General features: G+C 35.2%; 1 protein-coding gene across 1 annotated transcript in view; it reads right to left on the bottom strand.

The window, feature by feature from the left end:
• Window positions 1-20980, bottom strand: part of eag (potassium voltage-gated channel protein ether a go-go) — a 750678-nt gene that overhangs the window by 68195 nt on the left and 661503 nt on the right. Inside the window, exons 7-8 of the mRNA XM_081725716.1 lie at window positions 7770-7891; window positions 913-1308 (exon numbers count right to left, since the gene is read on the bottom strand). Coding sequence (XP_081581842.1) covers window positions 913-1308; window positions 7770-7891 — 518 coding nt within the window. The remainder of the gene's footprint in view (window positions 1-912; window positions 1309-7769; window positions 7892-20980) is intronic.

Raw genomic sequence — 20980 nt, forward strand, 5'->3', positions numbered from 1 at the left:
GCTTACATTCCCTTGATGAAATTCTGCGTATTACTAAACACAATACTTCAGTGCGAAAGTTATTAGACACCACATGCCAAGGGCAGAATAGAACTTTTCTAAGCATGTTCAGAAACATTGTATACTATTTGATTTAGCAACTTTTTTGAAACTGGAAAATCAAATTCCACTTAATAGGAAAACCCAACAATTAAAGTCAGCTTTGCTTCTTCGTAAGAAATGACTTCTCGCGAAAGCGTGAGAGAATCAGATTGAGGAACAAGACGTGATCTTAGAACATACCTTCAATTAACAGAAGCTTAAACAAATGATTTAGCCCAAAGGACTAAATCCTTATTTGAAATAGATCGAAAAGGTTTAATTATTCCGTATTCCAATGTGACCTATACTAACGTAAGATAAAATACTGTACTTATTTACCTACTTAAGCATTCTTAGCTTTAATAAACTGAAGAAGTGGACAATATATGTTCTATATCCCAGTAACTTATGATATACTGATAGTCAAGTATCCCTTCAATGTAGGTCTACAAAATATTTCTGATATATTTTAACCAAGCATGTTTATTTGCACCAAACAAAATTGTGTCTTGTATTCAAAATAAAAGTTAACCAAACCATTATTTTTCTGTGTATTCAGACGAAGAATAATTGGGTAGATAAGAATACAGGTGCATCAACAGATAACATAGTGAAGTTGTGAATATAGGTGAAATGGCATATTACTGCACTAGTTCACAGCAGTTTAAGTATGTAAAGACATTACTTTCAATAGGCAGTTGTTAGTTTATAACATATTTATATATATATAATGTATATATATAATTAAAATAAAGGGAAGTGACATCATGGGATGACGTCACCTCAAACGTTACTTACATTCTCGTCATACTCCCCACCACAACTACTTACATCTTCATCGTGATCGAAGGCATTGAATACGTCATAAGGCAGACATGAAAGAAGGTCTATGACAAACCAGGATTTTAAATAGTTCATTCGAATCACTTTGGGGTCGGAGACCACTTCGCCCCCAGGACCAACAAACGTGGTGTGAAAATTAAGAACGATGTCGATGAAAAATATGACGTCGACAATGGAATCGACCACGAGTAGGCTCACATCTTCTGAGGTCTTGTTTTTAAACGCGACATTATAAGGGACCATGATGGCTGTGTAAAACGTGAGACATAAAATGATCCAGTCCCAAATCGCCTTGAAGGCACAATAGTGGAGGAGAATGTGGGGAGGAGTCTTGGGGGCCTCTTGTCGGTACTGTGGCATTACGTCCGAATTTAGGCTCATCATCTGCAAAAGAACAAGAAAGAGATATAGTTAGAAAAACATAGAATGCTCTTAATTTCTATGAACAGCTCATAGTGCAACTACAATAAAATTCAGTATTTTGATAGATCTAATTACAATACAAAAACATCTTAGTCTATGAGTAACGTTATCAACAGGCGGGAAAAATTCATGTTAGAAAACTATACAAAAAATTAAATATAAACAATTGGAACTGTTAATCAATCATGCTTTTAACCTATAGCCTAAAGCGAGCCGAGAGCTTACGGGAATCAACTAGAAATAATAATAAATCGTAGTAATAAATAAAGAGAAATAACGAGTATACATACTAGATATCACAATACCAAAGACAACACACCTACAGAAAACACATAGAAAAAATTAAAACAAACAACTAATTCAAAAAAGAAAAAGAAAAAACAACAGAAGGCCCAAAATGTGAAAATGATACCAAATGTAACATAGGATATCGGATATCGGAATGGCCCACAAGTAGTAATGTGAGGTGGAAAATTTTCCGGGGGAAATTTTTCGCTATATTTTTCCCGAAAATTTTCCGTTCTAAAAAATATCAGTAATCAAGTAACAATTCCCCAGTAATCATAAAATTGATTGAATTCATGTACAGAAATGTTAAAAAGTGAAAGATCGTTTAAAGAATCTGAAAATTTTCATGGATCAGACAATTTTCAGTACTGTGTAGGAACAAGTGAAACAATTTTTCATGAATCGAAAAATTGTCTGTCCTGTATGGAAAAATTGAAAAGCTTTTTATGAATCGGAAAATGTTAATCATGTTGAAGCAAAAAGTAAATCGGAAAGTTTTATTGCTCTGTAAAGTCCGGGTAGGAAAATTTTTGTCCACGAGCTTCCACGTCGAAAATGGCCTGAAACAAGGAGATGCGTTGTCGCCATTATTATTTAATTTTGTGCTGGAATACGCCATAAGGAAAATCAAAGATAGCAACCAGGGCCTAGAGTTGAACGGCATTCACCAGGTTATGGCATATGCTGATGATGTAAATTTAATAGGGGATGATAAGAGAACAGTAGAAATAAATGCAGAGATATTATTAAACGCTTGCAGGAACATGGGTTTAGAAGTAAATGCAGGGAAAACTAAATACATGGAAGTGCGTCGGGACTGTAATACGGCAAATTGTGGAGGCGTTAAAATATTAAATAATACTTTTGATAAAGTGGATACTTTCAAATATTTAGGATCAATATTAACAGACGAAAATCATATTCACGAAGAAATTAAATGTCGACTAAAAGCAGGGAATTCGTGTTACTATTCGGTTCAAAATCTCTTGTCGTCGCGAATTCTGTCGAGGAATTTGAAGCTTAAAATATATAAAACGATAATCATGCCTGTTGTTCTGTATGGTTGCGAAACATGGTCGCTTAGTCTGAGGGAAGAACATAGACTGAAAGTATTTGAGAACAGGATCCTGAGAAGAATATTTGGACCCAAGAGGAACGAGAATGGGGAATGGCGGAAGCTTCATAACGAGGAACTACATAGTTTATACGGTTTACCCAACATTGTTAGGGTGTCAAGTCTATGAGGCTTAGGTGGGCAGGTCATGTAGCTCGAATGGAAGAAAGTAGAAACGCTTTCAAAGACTTGACTGGTAGACCCATAGGAAAACGACCATTAGGAAGACCTAGGCGCAGATGGGAGGATAATATTAAGATGGATCTCGCAGAGATAGGAATACAAAGTAGAAATTGGATCCAATTAGCTAAGGATAGAAGTCAGTGGAGAGCTTTTGTGAACGCGGCACTGAACCTCCGGGTTCCATAGGCCATAGAGTTAGTTAGTTAGTTAGTTAGTAGAAACAAGTGAAAGGAATTTTCATAGATCGGAAAATTTTCAATTTGATGTAGAAACAAGTGGATAAGCCGGACAATTTTGGATGTTATGTATTGTGATGTTAGGTGGAAAATTTTCCACTATATTTAACTGCACATTAAGCTACAAAATTGAATTCCTGTAAAGTTAGTTAGCAACAAATTATAATTTTCCAATTAGCTTTCGGGAACCGGAACATTTTCTAATATTTCAAGTTGGGAAGGAAAAATTATATGGTGTTTCTCTCTCTCTCTCTCTCTCTACGAGCTCCTTCGTTGCTAAGTGGCTAGCATATGCACCTTTGGCATGGGAGACCTGGCTTTGATTCCCGGCGGGAGCTCATGTGGTTCGGATTCCACGTTAATCAGTAGGTAACGTCTCATATAGCCTCGCTGCTGAAAGGGACGTTAAACTCAAAATCAACTCAATTCAACTCTCTCACTCTCTTTCTCTCTCTCTCTCTCTCTCTCTCTCTCTGTCTGTCTGTGTGAGTGTGTGTGTGTGTAAAGTGCAGGAAACATACATGGAGTTCCTAGAGTACAAATATCCCATTCTATGATTTAAAATTTAAATTTATTAAAAGTGATGAATATTTTCCAATTCATAAAAACATCCTCTACTTATTCCAACATTGTTATTTAGCCATAAAATTTATTGGTAATAAATATTGTCTACAAAAGTTTCATGAAGTGAAAATCTAACGATTCTTCATTTCTTCAAAAAGGTTTCAAAAACTTCAATGCGTTCTTCCCTCAGAATCCACCTTTGATTTCACAAAATTATATTTCGTCACTTTAATACGCGTAAGACGAAGTTTTCTCATAGCTTTAATACTTTTCTATATTTACATACTGCAACATTTATAAATAAGTAGAGATAATATAAAGTGTCTACTGTAAATTATTGACTACCCAAAACTCGAATTTACGTAACTCATGAAAACAAATACTGACCATTTTCTGGAAATAAACATTTATTTATTCATATATGCATTCAGAATAGAAAGTGAAATATAACTAATAAGGAAACTGATTTGTGTAGTTGTTCTTCCAATAAAATAATAAAAGAAACGTAAATAGCTGCACTATTAGCGCTGCGTTCTAAAAGCATCAAGTAATTTCATTTTAATTTACGAGATAAAAAATATATTTCTTTTTTTATATATATGTACTTGTTCTATCGAATCGTTATTATTTCTAACACATGTTTATATATATAATAATGGTAGTTTTACAATACAAATATCTGCTCTATGATGTTGATTATACAAAATTCCAATATTGAAATTATGATTTACAAATGTTAAACAGAATAAAATAAAATCATTTCTTCTTATTTTCCGTTACAAAAATAATATTCATAAGGAACTTTTATGTAGTTATTTCATTACATAGGCAGGCCTATATGTGAAGAAATAGTGGAATTTTCTGTTTTTGAAATATTTGATAAATTCACAAAGGTTTCTTTTCGATTTCTTGTTACATTTTAAATATTGGAATGGGATATTTGTTCTCTACGAACTCCATGTATGTTTCCTGCACTTTACACACACACACACACACATAAAGGGAGAGGGAGAGAAACACTATGTAAACGTTTCCTTCCCAACTTGAAATATTAGAAAATTTTCCAGTTCCCGAAAGCTAATTGGAAAATTATAATTTGTTGGTAACTAACTTTCCTCTACAGAAATTCAATTTAATAGCTCAATGTGCAGTTAAATATAGTGGAATTTTTTCCACCTAACATCACTATACATAATATCCAAAATTGTCCGGCTTGTGAAAAGTTTTTCCACTTGTTTCTACATCGCAATGAAAATTTTCCGATCTATGAAAATTCCTTTCATTTGTTTCTACAGAGCAATTAAACTTTCCGATTTATTTTTTACTTCAAAATTATGAAAATTTTCCGACTCATGAAAAGTTTTTCAATTTTTTCATACAGGACAGAGAATTTTTCGATTCATGAAAAATTGTTTCACTTGTTCCTACAAAGTACTGAAAATTGTCTGATCCATGAAGATTTTCAGATTCTTTAAACGATCTTTCACTTTTTAACATTTCTATACATGAAGTCAATCAATTTTATGATTACTGGGGAATTGTTACTTGATCACTGATATTTGTTTAGAACAGAAAATTTTCCGGAAAAATATAGAAGAAAACTTTCCATCTCATATCACAGCTAAACTACGATGTAGGAATAAGTGGAGTATGTTTTTATGAATCGGAAAATTTTCATTACTGCCCACAAGACGTTGAAGAGGAGCACTTGAGACAATTGGAATTGAGAAAGTCATAAAGAAGATTAGAGTGTTATATTGGACACATGTAAAAATATAAGGAACTTTCTCCAAACCCTAGAACAAAAGGTAAACTACAGAGATAATGAAAATGGAATCTTTCAGTTTAACGTCCCATGATTAAGAGAGTTTAACGTCCCATGATTAAGAGTTTAACGTCCCATGATTAAGAGAGTTTAACCTCCCATGATTAAGGGAGTTTAACGTCCCATGATTAAGGGAGTTTAATGTTAGGGTAAGGGAGACGTATGATTAAGGCAAGTGAATGATGATAGAAGAATTTGTGGAATGATATTTGTGGGACGAAACGGGAGTATCCTAATAAAACCCTCGGACATGATGTTGTCCACCACAAATTCTTACTTGGCCGGGAATCGAACCAGGTACCTCACTCACCAGAGGTAAGCGCTTTACCACTGAGCCATTGTCTCCCCCCCACAAAGAAACAGTAATATATTTGGATAGCCCGTATATTGCTATATTGCCTGCTCAGATGAGGAGTTGAGAAAATACGAAATAATAATAGCGGAGTTCAGCGGAGCTTTTTTATAAGCCTAGACATGTGTGCAATTCCTTAATAAAATTCACTATTATGCTCAAATTACCCCTTCTATGTAACTTTTTTTGGCGAACCAATTGTTTGTCGCATGCTTGCCTGCATTCACATCAGTCATGTTAGGGCAGCTATTTTTTCCCCATAAAGCAAAACTGTATTTTACCTCTCAATAAACCTACGTGAACTCAGCAACTTCAACATTGTTGAGTTTTAAATACAATTTACTAATTGCAAAAGTAATTGCAAAATCATTATCACAATCGGATTCCTCGCTTCATTTACTATAGAAAACGTATAGATTATCGCTCAAATTGTCACTTTCATGACATTCCATTTTGTCCGCCTTGGCCCCACTGTGCGTCGGACATTAGTATCAGTTATAAAAAGAAATAACCAAACCTCAAAAATGCCAAATATTCATTAAGATGCATATACAAATCCCCCGCTTGATCTAGCTAGTGGTTAACGTGTAAGACTTCGGTACACGTGGTCGGGGTTTAATTCCCAATGGGAGTGCATTTTGGCGTTCACCCAGTGACCATAGTGCTCTCAAACGGATCAGGTTGACCGACTCGGATCGGGTCGGGTCGGGTCGGGTTGTCGATCAGGCTACTCGGGTCGGGTCAGCTCGGGTCGGGTTATTCGGGTCGGGTCAATCGGGTCAGCTCGGTTCGGGTTGTCGGGTCAGGTCAATGAGGTCGGATCACGGTTCGGGTCAGTCGGGTCGGGTCGGGTCAGTCAATTCGGGTCACGGGTAGGGTGGGGTCGGTCTTCAACCCGACCCGACCCGACCCGACCCGTTGAGAGCACTAATGTAAGACACTAGGGCAATTCTTACCTGAAGTAATCGTGTTATACGCGATACTTCCACAATACGTAGCATGAGGCGATTATTAGGTACGAATGTATATATAGATATATCTCAATATATTGCGAACATAAAGATACAGAACATGTTTTGAAAAAAAGACGACGAGGTGGGGTGAAGTGACTAACATATTTTGGGGCGATGTGAATAGTTCTGTTAATCATTCCATGTATCATTAATCACTCTATGTATACAATATGGCAAACCACAGTCTTTCATAGGGTTCAAGACCTTTGGGAACTCAAATATTGTGCTCTTTCTTGTAAGGTCAAACAACTCAATCCTCCCGAAACGGTACTTTGGACACGATCTCGGGCTGGTATGTCTATTTGCTTCTTAAACAACAATAGTTTATTACCTGTACATTATTTAAGTGTTCTTCGTTAGCTGTATACTCATTATTTAGCAGTTTATATCTTCTTATTTACATTATGTCAAGGACACTTCTTCTCACCACTTCACCCCATATGTATGTTCACTTCACCCACACGTGTGGGGTGAAGTGAATAATTTGCCTTGTATGATTTATTTGTTCCTGTGCACGTTACTTCAGACACAATATGAACCATACTTTATTTTGAGAATGCAGAAGGTCTGTCCTATTCATATATAATCGTCAATGAGCTGTGCTACCACTTCTGTGTAAGATGTTTTCACTTTCATGCTTATTATGTTCACTTGCCCCCCAATTACTCTATATATTTGGTAAACTGAGTTGAGCATGTATATATATATATTATGAACTTTAGGCATTATGTTGTAATTTTAAAGTCAATCTAATTTTACCTTTTTTTTTTTTTTTTTTTTTTTTTTTTGTATTTACACAATAATTTACTGACATTGTTAATGTTGAAAATATAAAGAGTATACTTACATGGGCGAGGTTGGACTGTTTGGAGGTGTCCTTGAGATTTGGCAGATGAGAAGAGAACTGGGATACAAGAACGGACCTGCTCCGAGTCACTGACCTTGCAAGTTTGGCGAACTTGCTGAGCCCTGTTGGGAGAACAAATAATGCAGAAAAACAAATTACAAAGTTGTTATTCAAATCATAGAAAGTAATCTTTAAAAAAAAAATAATTATTTTGCTTCCTTTTTAGCAAAATACTTTGCAATTATTTTGCTTCCTTTTTTTTTTAAAAAAAATGCCCATAACTGTTAGGAGTATGTACATATATCATCGTCAGAAGAAGGCACTCAAAAATAAGTGAAATATTCTAATTAATAGGTACTATTTTAAACATGTACAGTTAATAAATAAATAAATATTCAATTTGTTCCAACAGAATAAGAATCTTCAATTTATTATTTACAAAAAACGATATATTTTTAAACGCCATAATATTAGTTTTCTTTATTTTCTCGTAAACTACATATGAGAATGAACCTTCAAGTTGTCATTTTGTTCACTTTAATGTGATCTATTTTGTTTGAACAATATTAGGTAGGTCGTACACAGAAGATGGGTCCTCAGATTCCGGGTGTCCCCTGTTCGGCACAAAATCCCAACTTTTCTATAAATTTAGTCTAATTTTAGAGTCACTTTTACCATTTTAATATAATTTATTCTCATATTGAATTTGAATCGCCCTGAAAACCTTCGAACAATTTCCGATATAAATCCTGCGTCCGTGCCTGATATTAGGCATATAATTATACAAAAATTGAAGTTTAAGAGTTAAACATAATTTTGGGCTACAAAAATTCAAGTTTAATAGTTAAACATAGTTTTGGCCTACAAAAATTGGAATTTAAGAGTTAAACAATTTTAGACAACAAAAATTCAAGTCAAAGAGTTGAACATAGTTTTGGGCTACAAAAATTCAAGTTTAAGAGTTAAACATAGTTTTGGACTGCAAAAATTCAAGTTTAAGAGTTAAACATAATTGTGGGATATATTCTGTTAGCCATCTTGATTACTGTCATCTTGCTAATGTCAATAAAAGTTTAGTAGAGATACGATACGTTGCTAGAAGTTTCATTTTAGTATATAGTATCTTTATTGTACAACATCAGGTTTACAAAACATTCCATTTTTCGATTTTCTCGAAGACTACGCATGAGGATTTAAGTTACCCATATCATTTTGTTCAGCTCAAGATGATCTATCGATTCCTATATGTCTCATCTGTGATTGAGTTATTTGTTAATAGTATTGTAAACTAGTATTAATAGTAGTTAATAGTATTAATAGTATTGTAAGTGTTATACTTACTTATTCGTGGTTGTTTAGCACTTGGAACATAGGTACAACGGTGGTTTACCTTATTTTCTACCCGACAACGCAGTAGCGATTGAAGTACGTACATGAGGTTTAGTTTATCTTAAAATGTGAAACTTTGCCCTAAAATAGCTATTTGTGTACGATTCCTCTTAGCCTTGTAATTACTATTTAAGACTGTCCATTCCTTTCATCTCATCGGGTGAGTTAACTATAAAGCAGCTGTTAAGCTAAGTCTTCTACAATAGCAGAACTGTTTCTTAAAGGAACAGGAGGCATGAATGGAAAATTTCCAGTTTTCTGAAGGATACATACAACTATCGTTCGATAGTTGGCTTGAAAAAATTATCTTCCCTTATAATTACAAATCCTTCTATTGTCGCTAATATTAATTGACTTCTACTTATTCCTCGGTAAATACATCCAACAGAAGTGAATACGTTGATTATAATTCGATTTCGTAACTACTGTATTTATAAGTTGTTGTGATGTCAAACCACAAAGAAAACATTCCGAATTTCACACTTCATAAATTTTCATTCTTACAGTCTGCGCATGCGTACATCTAGATTTCCGTAGTTGCCACATTAATTTTTCTTTCTCTAGGTATTGGTGTTATATTAGTTATTCATACTTATTAGTGAACTCCAAGCAGACTCTGAATATCAAAAGCGATACCTTTTTTAGTACAGAGCTAATACGACACTAACTACCCGCGCTACTAATGCTTGATTAACGAATTCTTTCTGAATACCGCCCATATAGTTAAACGGAAGTTTATGTTGAGAGATTGATGTTTCAAATAATAGCATCATGCTTATATCTGATCGGTGAAACAAGTTATTTTGTAATAGTCTAACTCTGTGTCAGTCAGCGGCGTAGCGTAAGGGAACGCCGGTACGCCCGGCATCCCCTGTTAATAAGAAAAAGTACGTATTTCATTATATATAAATTGTTTGCTTGTAATTATCACAATTATTTCCACTGCAATCTTCTGGCGCGCTCTCTCGACTTACTTTGACAAGAGGAACCTACGCGTGCGCGTCGCTCAGATGCACATTTTCTGTCTTTCCTCCTGTCGTATGCTATTTTCCTCGGGCTTCCAGGCCTACTGAAAGCATCGGGGTTTTCGTCTGCTTTCTGTTGAATGCGCATGCGCAATACTTCCCTTCTCACTCCTCCTCATCCCTTGCAACCCAACATTTGCTTTAGATATACGCTGGCATATTCAAGTATTTCCAACTGTATATATTTTGAACTAAGCTATAGTTTCTGAACAGAACGTACGAACCCTAATATACAGGAAATAGAACAAAACGGAAATGGTTAGTTCAACACATTTTTGAAGCATGCCGGTTATGTAAATAATAGTATTAAAATAGTTATGCCTTAATCGTATCTAAATGAATCGTCATTGTAATCTTCGTCGTAAAGGAGCTCACAGACACAGGCATAAATTTAACGCATTCTGTAGAATTACGGTCACCGATCTGGTAGGACAAGAGAGCCACCACTCCCCGTCACTCGCAAAGATTGTGCCAGGGCCCTTCAGTCACTGGCACAAATCTCGGGGACATAAGGGGAACATGTTCCCTACAATCTTGTCCCCCCCCCAATAATCCGATTTGAGATTGTGATGATGATGATTTCTATCCGACTGCCGCAAAGGAAACTGATGTCCTTTGACTTGTTTCATTTTTAAAAAAGAATTGCATTCTTTAATATTTCATTGTCATTAATTATTAGTAGTCTATTTTCGATTATTTGTTTAATTCCTGTAACAATTCCTATAATGTTATTGTGGTAATCATAATTTTGCTCAGATAAGAGTATTGTTGCGCCAAATATAGGCCTGATTGATTTTCTTTCATAGTTTTGGGGAAGTCATTATTTGTATTGTTATAAAACAAATGTTCTAAAATTTTAATGTGGATCATTGTGGATGCGTAAGTAGAAACATGTCAATTATTATTATGCATATATTCAAATTTCAGAATGTGCTCACGGCACTGAGTTGTAATAATGATATATACCACTATTTCATCTACATCATTTGGTATATAATATACGAGTACAACAGGTTTACCTTAGAAATCTGATTCATCTACTGTAATATGAGTCTCTTCTCCCCTCCCCCCACAATAAGCCTTAAAATGTGCCCTCCTGCCGATGTTATAGACAATTCTGCTCCCCTAATCCTCCACAGCATTTTTTTCAACTTCATAAATATTTTGAACATCGTTAAAAAAAAGGAAAGGATTATGGGAACAGTGTTACCCATCCCACGAACGTTGAAGACAGATTTGCGCTCTTGACTTCAGTATCTGGATACAGAAACAGGCCCCCAGAGTGGTTTAAGTGCTTTGTATTTACATCTTCAAATGATATATACACTCAGGCCCATATTCACGAACGGGCGTCTGAGTACCGGACCCAAGATGACAAATTTCTGGGCGATATATATATATATATATATATATATATATATATATATATTGAAAGAACAAGATTGACGTGTGGTATGTGGAGAAAAAGGCCGCCCACGAGAAAGAAATGAAGGGAACGATACTGGAAACAATGTTCATACAAAAGTGGGGCCTAGTTTTCTCGTCACAACGGTAGTGGCAAGAAGGAGCTGAGACAATTGGTTATTAAATTCTAACGTAATCCACGCATTCGCTTCTCTATGCCCCACTAGACCTCCAATTAGGGGGTTTCCTCCTAAATTTTGTATAACCCTATATTTCCATTCGGAATAGCTATGTATTGCTACTTGCAGTAGTACTATATCGTACAAATGACTAATTTTGGCATCCCCCTTTCGGAATATCACGCTACGCTACTGGTGTCAGTTAAAAGAAATTGTTATGTTTATTTACAAGTATAATTGTATTATACATACATATCTTAATTAATCTTCATAAGACACACTTTTAACTCCAAAGAGTTTTCCAAGTTAAAGGCAAATGTTTAAAATTTAGGAAGAAAGTAATGCCTACAATTTAATACTGTTTATATTGCACGTAACATATAGTATAGAGTGAAAAGACATCCTATTTTTTAAACAAAATTGTCCCTTCCTGAGAGGGTCATCTCGTGTCCCGAGAGAAAGCTAGCGTAACATAGAATGAGCTCGAATTTTGCTTCATAGCAATTTTTTTTTGTACTCTTAAACTCCATAGTTCAATTGAGTGAGTTGAGTTTTCGTTTGGAATGATTTCAAAATATTGTAAAATAGTTTTGCATTTATTTTACAAATGGTTCTAATCTAGTGTTAAAAGATAATGTAAAAAATTAAAATGGAATAAAGTTGAATAAATAAAAGTCTGGTTTATTTAAAAGTCTGCTGTCCTCTAAAACAATAACTATACCTTGCTAGATTGGCAAATTATACCAGTTTACTACGTATCCCTTTATTTATTTTCTAAATCTCGTCGCCCTAGTATAGTACATACATAGAGGAATGGCATTCAAAAATAAAAGATACTTAAGATTTTGAACAAATATTGAAGTTTAAAGTAGGTTGTATTCATACTTGCGTTTAAAAGAATATAGTAGAATGCTCACTCTTTGCACGGGGAGAATGAGTTTCATTTTGGACATAAAAGGCCAAAATTATCACCAATCAACTAAGGGACTCCAAAACTTAAGGATTCGACATTAATATCAGTCATTTTAGATCATTTTTATAAATCTCTCCCTTCCCTCCCCTAAGTTGCATCGTCAAAGTGAAGTAATAAAAACCACCCCAGGTCCGAATCTTATCTATGTTGAAAATTTGATCGAGATCGGTCGGATGGTTCAAGAGTTATTAAATTACAAACATTGTCACTTTCATTTTTATATAAATGAACGAAAAGCAGTTTGAATTAAGATATAATTTCTAGTTTATTTTGTTCAAATTATTAGGAAAATTAACTATATTTTTATGTTAATAGAGTTTTATAATAAATAATTCTTGAGGTAGCATTTTAGTACTTCCAAATGAGCAAGAAGTTGCTAATCTGAAAGATTTTTTTTTCATATAATGACATTTTAAAGTTTATTTTATTAAAAAATTATGTTCTTTTGAAAGTTTCAAATTAAAAAGAAATTATCAGGGTTTTTTGTTTGTAAATCTATATCCAATAGAATGGATAGATACGTATTATGAAACTATGTGAAGTTTCTCCGCTATAAAACTTGATAGTTCTGGTTTGGAAGCAGGCAGCTTATTACATAATAATCATCATCATCATAGGTATTCTGCCTTTATTGGCAGGTCACTTGCCGCAGCTGAGAAATTTCCATGCTCCACGGTCCTCCGCTAACTTCTTCGTCTTCGCGTATGATCTTTCTGTTTTTATGTAATCCATTAATTGTAGTCTCCTTCGCCTCCTCCCTCTCTTTCCCGCCACCATACCCTCTAGGACGTCCCTCATGATACAATCTCTTCTTAGGCAATGTCCCAACCAGTTTATCTTCCTCTTCCTAATAATATCTAAAAGTGTTCTTTTCTCACCCACCATTTCTAACACTCTCATTCGTTTTCCGCTAGACCCAACTAATTCTTTCCATTCTTCTCCACACCCACATTTCGAAGGCTTCCAGTCGATTTTCACCATATTTACGTAATGTTTACGTTTCCGCCCCTAATACATAAAATGGTCCTAAATTGAGTTCTCCTTGAGTTCATCTTGCACGAACTACGAAACATCTTCAAATGAGCTCCTAAAGATTTAGTTACACTGAACATGTCCTACCCAAAAGGCAGGACTTTGAGTTATTAACTGATCCAGGCACCGCAATGATAAACCCTATTTCTATTAATATTATTATTGCATTACTCTTCATCTCAGAGAAGACTTCACAAAATGTATAATTGAATACCATTATTTTAATTTGATTATTCATTCCGAAGTTGTCGAGCTATATGCATACATATTTTATCCAATCTATATATACACAAAGGCTGATTCGTTTCCATCGGGACAAATTAAAATTGTTGATTACCTATGAGATTCCATCCCGTCACTATCAATCATGCTCGATGTCGTAGCCACCGGCATGAATCATTGCATGATACTGCAGTTTCCACAGCAGCAGTCTTCATAGCAGAGTATAAAATCACATTTCCTTTTGTAGGCTTTCCATTAGCCATTTACCGTCCGAGCCCGACACGGTGAAAAGCACCATGTGAAAAGTTAAACAGCACTATAATAAATGGGCTTTTAACAGGAATATCCTCGATTGGAATTCATATATATTTCGTATGTGTAAAATGGGGATAGTACTTCTTCTTAGTAACAAACAGCATTGATTTGAACAATGTCTTCAACCTTCCGAATCTTGATATTTCCTTTGTAGTAGAAGCCAGTAACAACCCTTAATTAAAACTTTCGAGAAACTTTCTTTGGATTGACGAACAATATTATATCACTCTATTTCATGAACATCTCTGCAGGAAATGACTCGAACTTTCCCACAGCTACCTAGATAGATAAATGCTTCGTCTATTGCTACAAAAAAAAATTCCAGTCATTACCAGTTACCTGACGCTCATATGATCTTCTGGTCTTGCTCTTTTGCACCGCGATATGCCATTGAATTCACGCACGCATACTGACATTGGGTACAGCTTGCTTCAATTTGTGATGGAATTTCACTATCACTCTTGATTGGGCCACACATGATTGTTCCGCTATAAAATTCTGTAGTAATGGAATCTCCGATTTCCTTAAGCAGAGGTATTGTGAGTTTCAGTAACGCCCTCTTTGAATGCGATTTCGTTGGGGATGTGGGCTGCGGAGGAGACTGTTGTCCATAATGCTTAATTTTAAAAATGTATCAAAAGCTTGCGATCTTGGCCAATAATTAGTTTTTGAATCAGGGGCCACGATGTTTTAGAACTGTCTCTAAATCAAGTTTTCGTATTTTTTTAACGGAATAAGCACATTATACTGAGTTAACTGATAGTTTGGGTTTGGTTACACTATATGTAGTTCTCTAGATATAAGGCCTACAAGAAAATTTTTGATTGAAATATATTAGATCTTTTGATCCAACAAAATGTATACGGAAATAGTGTTACTTTAATTATAATACTAACAGTGGCCAATCCTACCACAAAATCATGAGAAATGATAAAATTTGAGTGGTGAAGAATCATAACGTATCCTTCGATAAACTTTTTTTTTTTTTTTGGACGAATATTGCTCGGTGGATCATCTTCATTCTGCTACACAACAACTAAGAGACTGACGAACGTGTGCGTAGTTTTGTTGCACTAACAAACCCACTATAACCTGAAAGTTGTTGCCATAGAATCTGATCAGCCTCTATACGTATTACTATTCGTCCAACACATATCCAACGTGCCGTAGGCTATACACACACACACACACACACATACACATATTCATATTTTATCCATGAACTTCCATGAAAATAATATTGAACAAAAATTTCAATGAAAAACTTACACTCCATTTGTGTTACTCCTCAATAATCCTTTATGTGGAACCCGTAATAATGAAATGCTAAACGGAGACTCATGATACGAGTACATAGATATTACAGCTAAGTTGTTAGCGCAAACTCAGCCTTGTATTATCCACAAATGTTGTCAGACAAAATTATCCTCCCTTCTTTCCTTCTTTATATGCATGTAATAGGTACTTGAACAAATAAGTGAACTACACACGTTCTGAGAAAACGCTGATTTATATCGCCATACCATGTACATATTATTATTTCTTATGTTTTAGTAGCCTGTCTTAGCAACGAGTGCAAATAAAGTAAAAATAAGGTCACTTATTCGTTGACATTGGGATATATTATAGTTATAGAACCATGATATTGCAGTAAAAGGATATGTTTTCCTTTTCGCATATTTCTACAATACATTTAGTGTTTAACAGGAATAAAAATTTCCACAGATAAGACATATACCAATTGCAAGAACATATTGAGCTGAATTAAATGATTTGCGTAAGTGTTAAAACTGATGCGTAGTTTTTGAGAAAATGGAGGAAATCGAATTTCTTTGTAAACCTAAAAATGTTGTACGGAATCATACTAATTACAGAAGAGAAACTATAACAACTTCATTATGGCAAGAGATATATCCTTAAAGTATAATTAAGTCTTAAAAATTACTTTTTGTTTAACTAAAATGTTGTCTAAACATAAGTGACATTTTAGTCAACATATGAGCAGCTCGGAGGAAGACAGTAGTAAGCGCCATTTAAGGTGAAATTGACTTATTAGGTGCAATAGGTTGGGATTGTGTTACAAAATAGTATCTAGGTAGTTTTTTTTTTTTTTTTTTTTTTGAAATATATCTGCGGATGGCAGCGGAAATTTGTTTGGTATATGGACGAAGTTCCTGCCCTTCATTTCAAACAATAACTTCATTTACTTATGTTGTTGTCCAAGTAAATGGCAACGTTGCATTTTCATTTAACATTGGGTGCATAAAGAGTGTACAGCCCAAACTATTCGTCCGATTTAAAAAAAAAAGTCCTTCACTTTAGATTGAAAACATCATATTTGGGGATGATTCCCCTCTTACATTTTGTTCTAACTCTGATAGTAATAGAGTTACCCTATGTCAGGGAACTTTTGAGACACCCTGTATATTTATAAAATTGTATAAGTAAAATGTTTAGGATCAAGTTTGAGAGCGAGAGAAACAAAATTGAGGATACTTGTTCATAGGACATTTTGAGTTCACAACTGTCACTTGATTTAACAGATAATTTATGCAATTTTACTCAAGTGAAGTGAAACTAAGCTAAGCCTACGGCTGTTTGACGGTACTTAATACGAGGGCCATCCGGAAAGTAGTACCCGTTTGTGCAATAAAGACACAGTAGTACATATTAACAAATATACACATTTATATTGGAAAGAGCATACTTTACACTACTCCACATAATCACCAAGCAAATTGAGGCAATTGTCATACTACCGTGTGACGAGCTTTTGTATTCCAGCGCCATAGTCCTCCGCCGCCAGCGTATTAAGATACGTAGTCACGCCTCGTTTAAGTTCTTCATCGCTGTCAAATCTTTTTCCCGCCAGAAAGTCTTTAAGCTTCGTAAAGAGATGAAAATCCGAAGAGGCCAAGTCCGGGCTATACGGTGGATGGTCGAAGGTTTCCCACTTGAATTGCTGCAGGAGTTGTTGTGTTTTCGCAGCTGCATGGGGCCTGGCATTGTCATGAAGGAGAATGACGCCTGTAGACAACAGACCTCGCCGTCGATTTTGTATTGCTTGCCGTAATTTCTTTAATATTTCACTATACGCATTAGCAGTAATTGTGTCTCCACGGGCCATAAAATTAATGAGCAGTACATCTCGTCGGTCAAAGAATATGGTTGCCATGAGTTTCCTGGTGAACGGAACTATCTTTAATTTTTTTGGTTTGGTTGGTGAATGAGCGTGATGACACTCCATGGACTGTCGTTTACTCTCAGGTGATGCATAACAAACCCATGTTTCGTCCCCTGTAATGATGCGATTCAGGAAAGAGTCTCCTTCATCAAAATAACGCCCCAGAAACGTCAGTGCTGCTCAGTTTTGTGCTCATCTGTGAGCATGCGAGGGACCCACCTTGCACAGATTTTTGAATAATGCAGATGGTCTTTGACAATTTCATGAACAATTGTTCGAGACACATTAGGAAAATGTTTACAGAGTTCATCAATTGTGACGCGCGGATTGTTACTCACGCATTTGTCTACTGACCTCAGCAGTTCGTCTGTAATGACAGATCGGCTCCCTGAACGCTCCTCGTCGTGTGTACTCCCCCTCCCCAGGTTGAAGTTGCGACAGCACTGCCGAACAGACGACTCGCCCATCACATTGTCTTCATACAACTCTCCTTTAATTGGTGATGAATTTCACAAGGTCGAACGTTTCGTGCATTTAGATATTTAATCACGGCCCTCACTTCACAACTGGTGGGGTTCTCAATTCGTTTAATCATTATAAACGAGCACAGACACAACACAGGCACTGCTAGCGTCACGCAACCTCGCACAGAGCAGTCAGACAAGCCACTGACGCGGTCTGACCTTGCCCAGCGGCTCCCCGAGTCGTCAGCGCTTCATGCGGCGCAAACGGGTACCACTTTCCGGATGGCCCTCGTGTATAGAAAAAAGAATAAGAAAAAGCTGATCAAAAGTCATGTTTCTGTCATCCTCGTATAAATTCATTTCAACAAACCAGGAAAAAGGGGAATTCTTCAGCCAAGGCTTTTTAAAAAACGTTGTTTCACATTTTCGGCTGTTTATAACTCCGAAAGGAGGCGTCTTCCGACCTGCGTTTATTTGAACATTTTTTCTTCCATTGAATACAATTAATCGGCTCCTAAACTTATGACACGGAGTTCATGAACACCCTGTATACTAATGTGTATTTTTTTGTGCATATACGGTAATCTATTGTGGTGCTAATAAATTTAAACCATCTCTGGAGAGTAAGAGAGATAGGAAATGAACAGTAGCTCCACTTTAAAGGAAAGTTAAAGGAAAATTTAATCCCATTACAAAAGAATGTAATACTCCCTCTGTTATACAGACTCTCCACGTCAACATCTCAGTAATGAAACATGGTAATATAAACAAGAAACAGACAATAAACAAAGGTAATTTAACGGAAGATAAAATCTCCCAGAATTCTCTGAAAAACGAATTTTTTGTTTAAAATGAAGAGGGAAAAAATGTGTCACAGAGCACGTAATAAAGTTAAAAGTTTGTTATCTGGAAAATTAATATAATTTTCCTTGCGGTTTGAATACAGTGCAGCAAATTTATTAAAATTTGTCACTTGATATATTTCCTGGTAGACAGGTAAAAAAAAGTGTTATAATTTAACTTCGAATTATGAAGTTTTGAAAACTGATCTTTAAACATAAACATTTTACACTCAGTTTTTTTATATATATTCATATGTACTGTGTATATACCTATAAGAAGTCCCGACTGACTGATCAACTCTCAGTCCAAATATCTTAAGACAAGAAACTTGAAACTTAGGTAGTTCATACGACGTATGACGTAAGACACTACGAAGGAATAATTTTCAGGCCAAATCCTAGAAACTTGAAATTCGAGAAATTCATACGTCATACGGCGTGAGACATGCCTAAGGGAGATTTTTTGGAAATTTGACGAAAAAGAGGGAGGCATATAGATGACATTAATTGCAATATGATGTCCATATCTCAGAATCTCTGAAGGTTGGAGACATCAAATTTGGTATTTGAACTTATTATTTAAAATAATTAGACGCTATATATTTGTGGATTTCAAAGAACACTACAGTTGGTAATTTTTTTTTTTCAGGACTGTACCTAGTGTAATTTTTTATATTTCATCTTTCGGGAAATTCTTTTGCGTATATATTCTTTTGTGTCTAAATTAACGTGTCAACTCGAATTATCCCATCAGAAAGCTACTTTTGGGAAATAATCTTTTCATTTACACCTAAGTTACTTTATATTTCATAATATATATTTCGCTTCTCAATATACAACTTAAATCAGCAAAAGAATTGCGGCTCTGACGTCATACTCGAATATAGTCTCTCATTGGGTATCATTTTTTAGAATCTCAGACCAATATCAATTTTTACCAGGTATCTAAACTTCCCCCCACCTCCCTTCAATAGTCCATCTCTAATTTCAGATCTAGTTGTAACTAGTTTTGTCCAAATTTCATTTGCTTTTATTCCACCCGCCCTGAATACCCTATTCTGATTGGAGGATACCTTCCACCTTGTCTGTTTTCGGTGGACTGATTCTGCTTTTTACATTCAACACCTACAGTGATCAGAAGTGCGTTTCCCTGCAGTAATTTGTAAGGAGATGGGAGTTTGCTGTTGAATATGTAAGGTAACATATAGACTAATCAATTTCTAAAGCCACAAGGATCAGATAGACGCAAATATGGACTAGCATTTCAGCAGAAATAGTGCAGGAGTGAAATCTTCAAATTTAGTGACAGGACCCCTTTGGTAGATTCCGCCATATTGCTCTAGACCGGGGAGGATGATATGAACGAATAATTTGAGCCCCTTATTTCCGATAATTAGTAAATTTATTTGGAAGAAATATATACTACCTGTCTAGATTAGTTTCAGTTTATATCGGTAGTGTAAATTTTTCCTTATTATTATTCAGTATAAGTGTAGTAGAGTAGGTTTTCGAAATGTCACATAAAGCCACGAATATGCAAGTGTAAAACAGTTTCGGAGGGACCTATTTTTCTTCCCAAATTTAAATTCCCTCCAGTGTCATGAATTAATAAGCAGTGGTAGTTAGGACCTTTTTCCCCCCTTCAGGGGGAAAAAGGGGCCCCTCCCATATTCTAAACTACCTGCCCTTCAGGCACTTAATATTTGTAAACATGTAATTTCAGATTTTCCTAGATCGGTTTTGACCTGGATATACCTTTCCTCTCTTTCCCTACAGTACAATAGAGCTGTTACAGAGTAATCAGGGTTGGCTGGTTTAAACCAAGGTGGTTTAAACCATGGTTTAAACCAGCTGGTTTTTTCAAAAAAACCAACTGGTTTAAACCAAAAAACAAAAAAATGTTCGTAAAAGTGTAAGTGTTTGTAAAATCTTGATGAACACACATTTGTGGGTTATCACGTTTCACTCCCTATATTATTCGTATTATATTCAGACCTAAATTCCCCAATCATTATTCAAAAAGGTTATACTACAAAAGCAACTTTCTTTTTACAAGTTTATAAATGTTTATTTTGTGATTTTTTTGTAGTTGTTATTATTCTTATGTAATTGCAATCGAAGAAAAATTTTAAATATTGTTTCGTTTCAATGTTTACTATTGATAAAATACATCGAAAATGCC

This window comes from Thermobia domestica, chromosome 9 (genome assembly GCF_964235325.1).
Source record: "Thermobia domestica chromosome 9, izTheDome1.hap1.1, whole genome shotgun sequence".
Lineage (NCBI taxonomy): Eukaryota > Metazoa > Arthropoda > Insecta > Zygentoma > Lepismatidae > Thermobia > Thermobia domestica.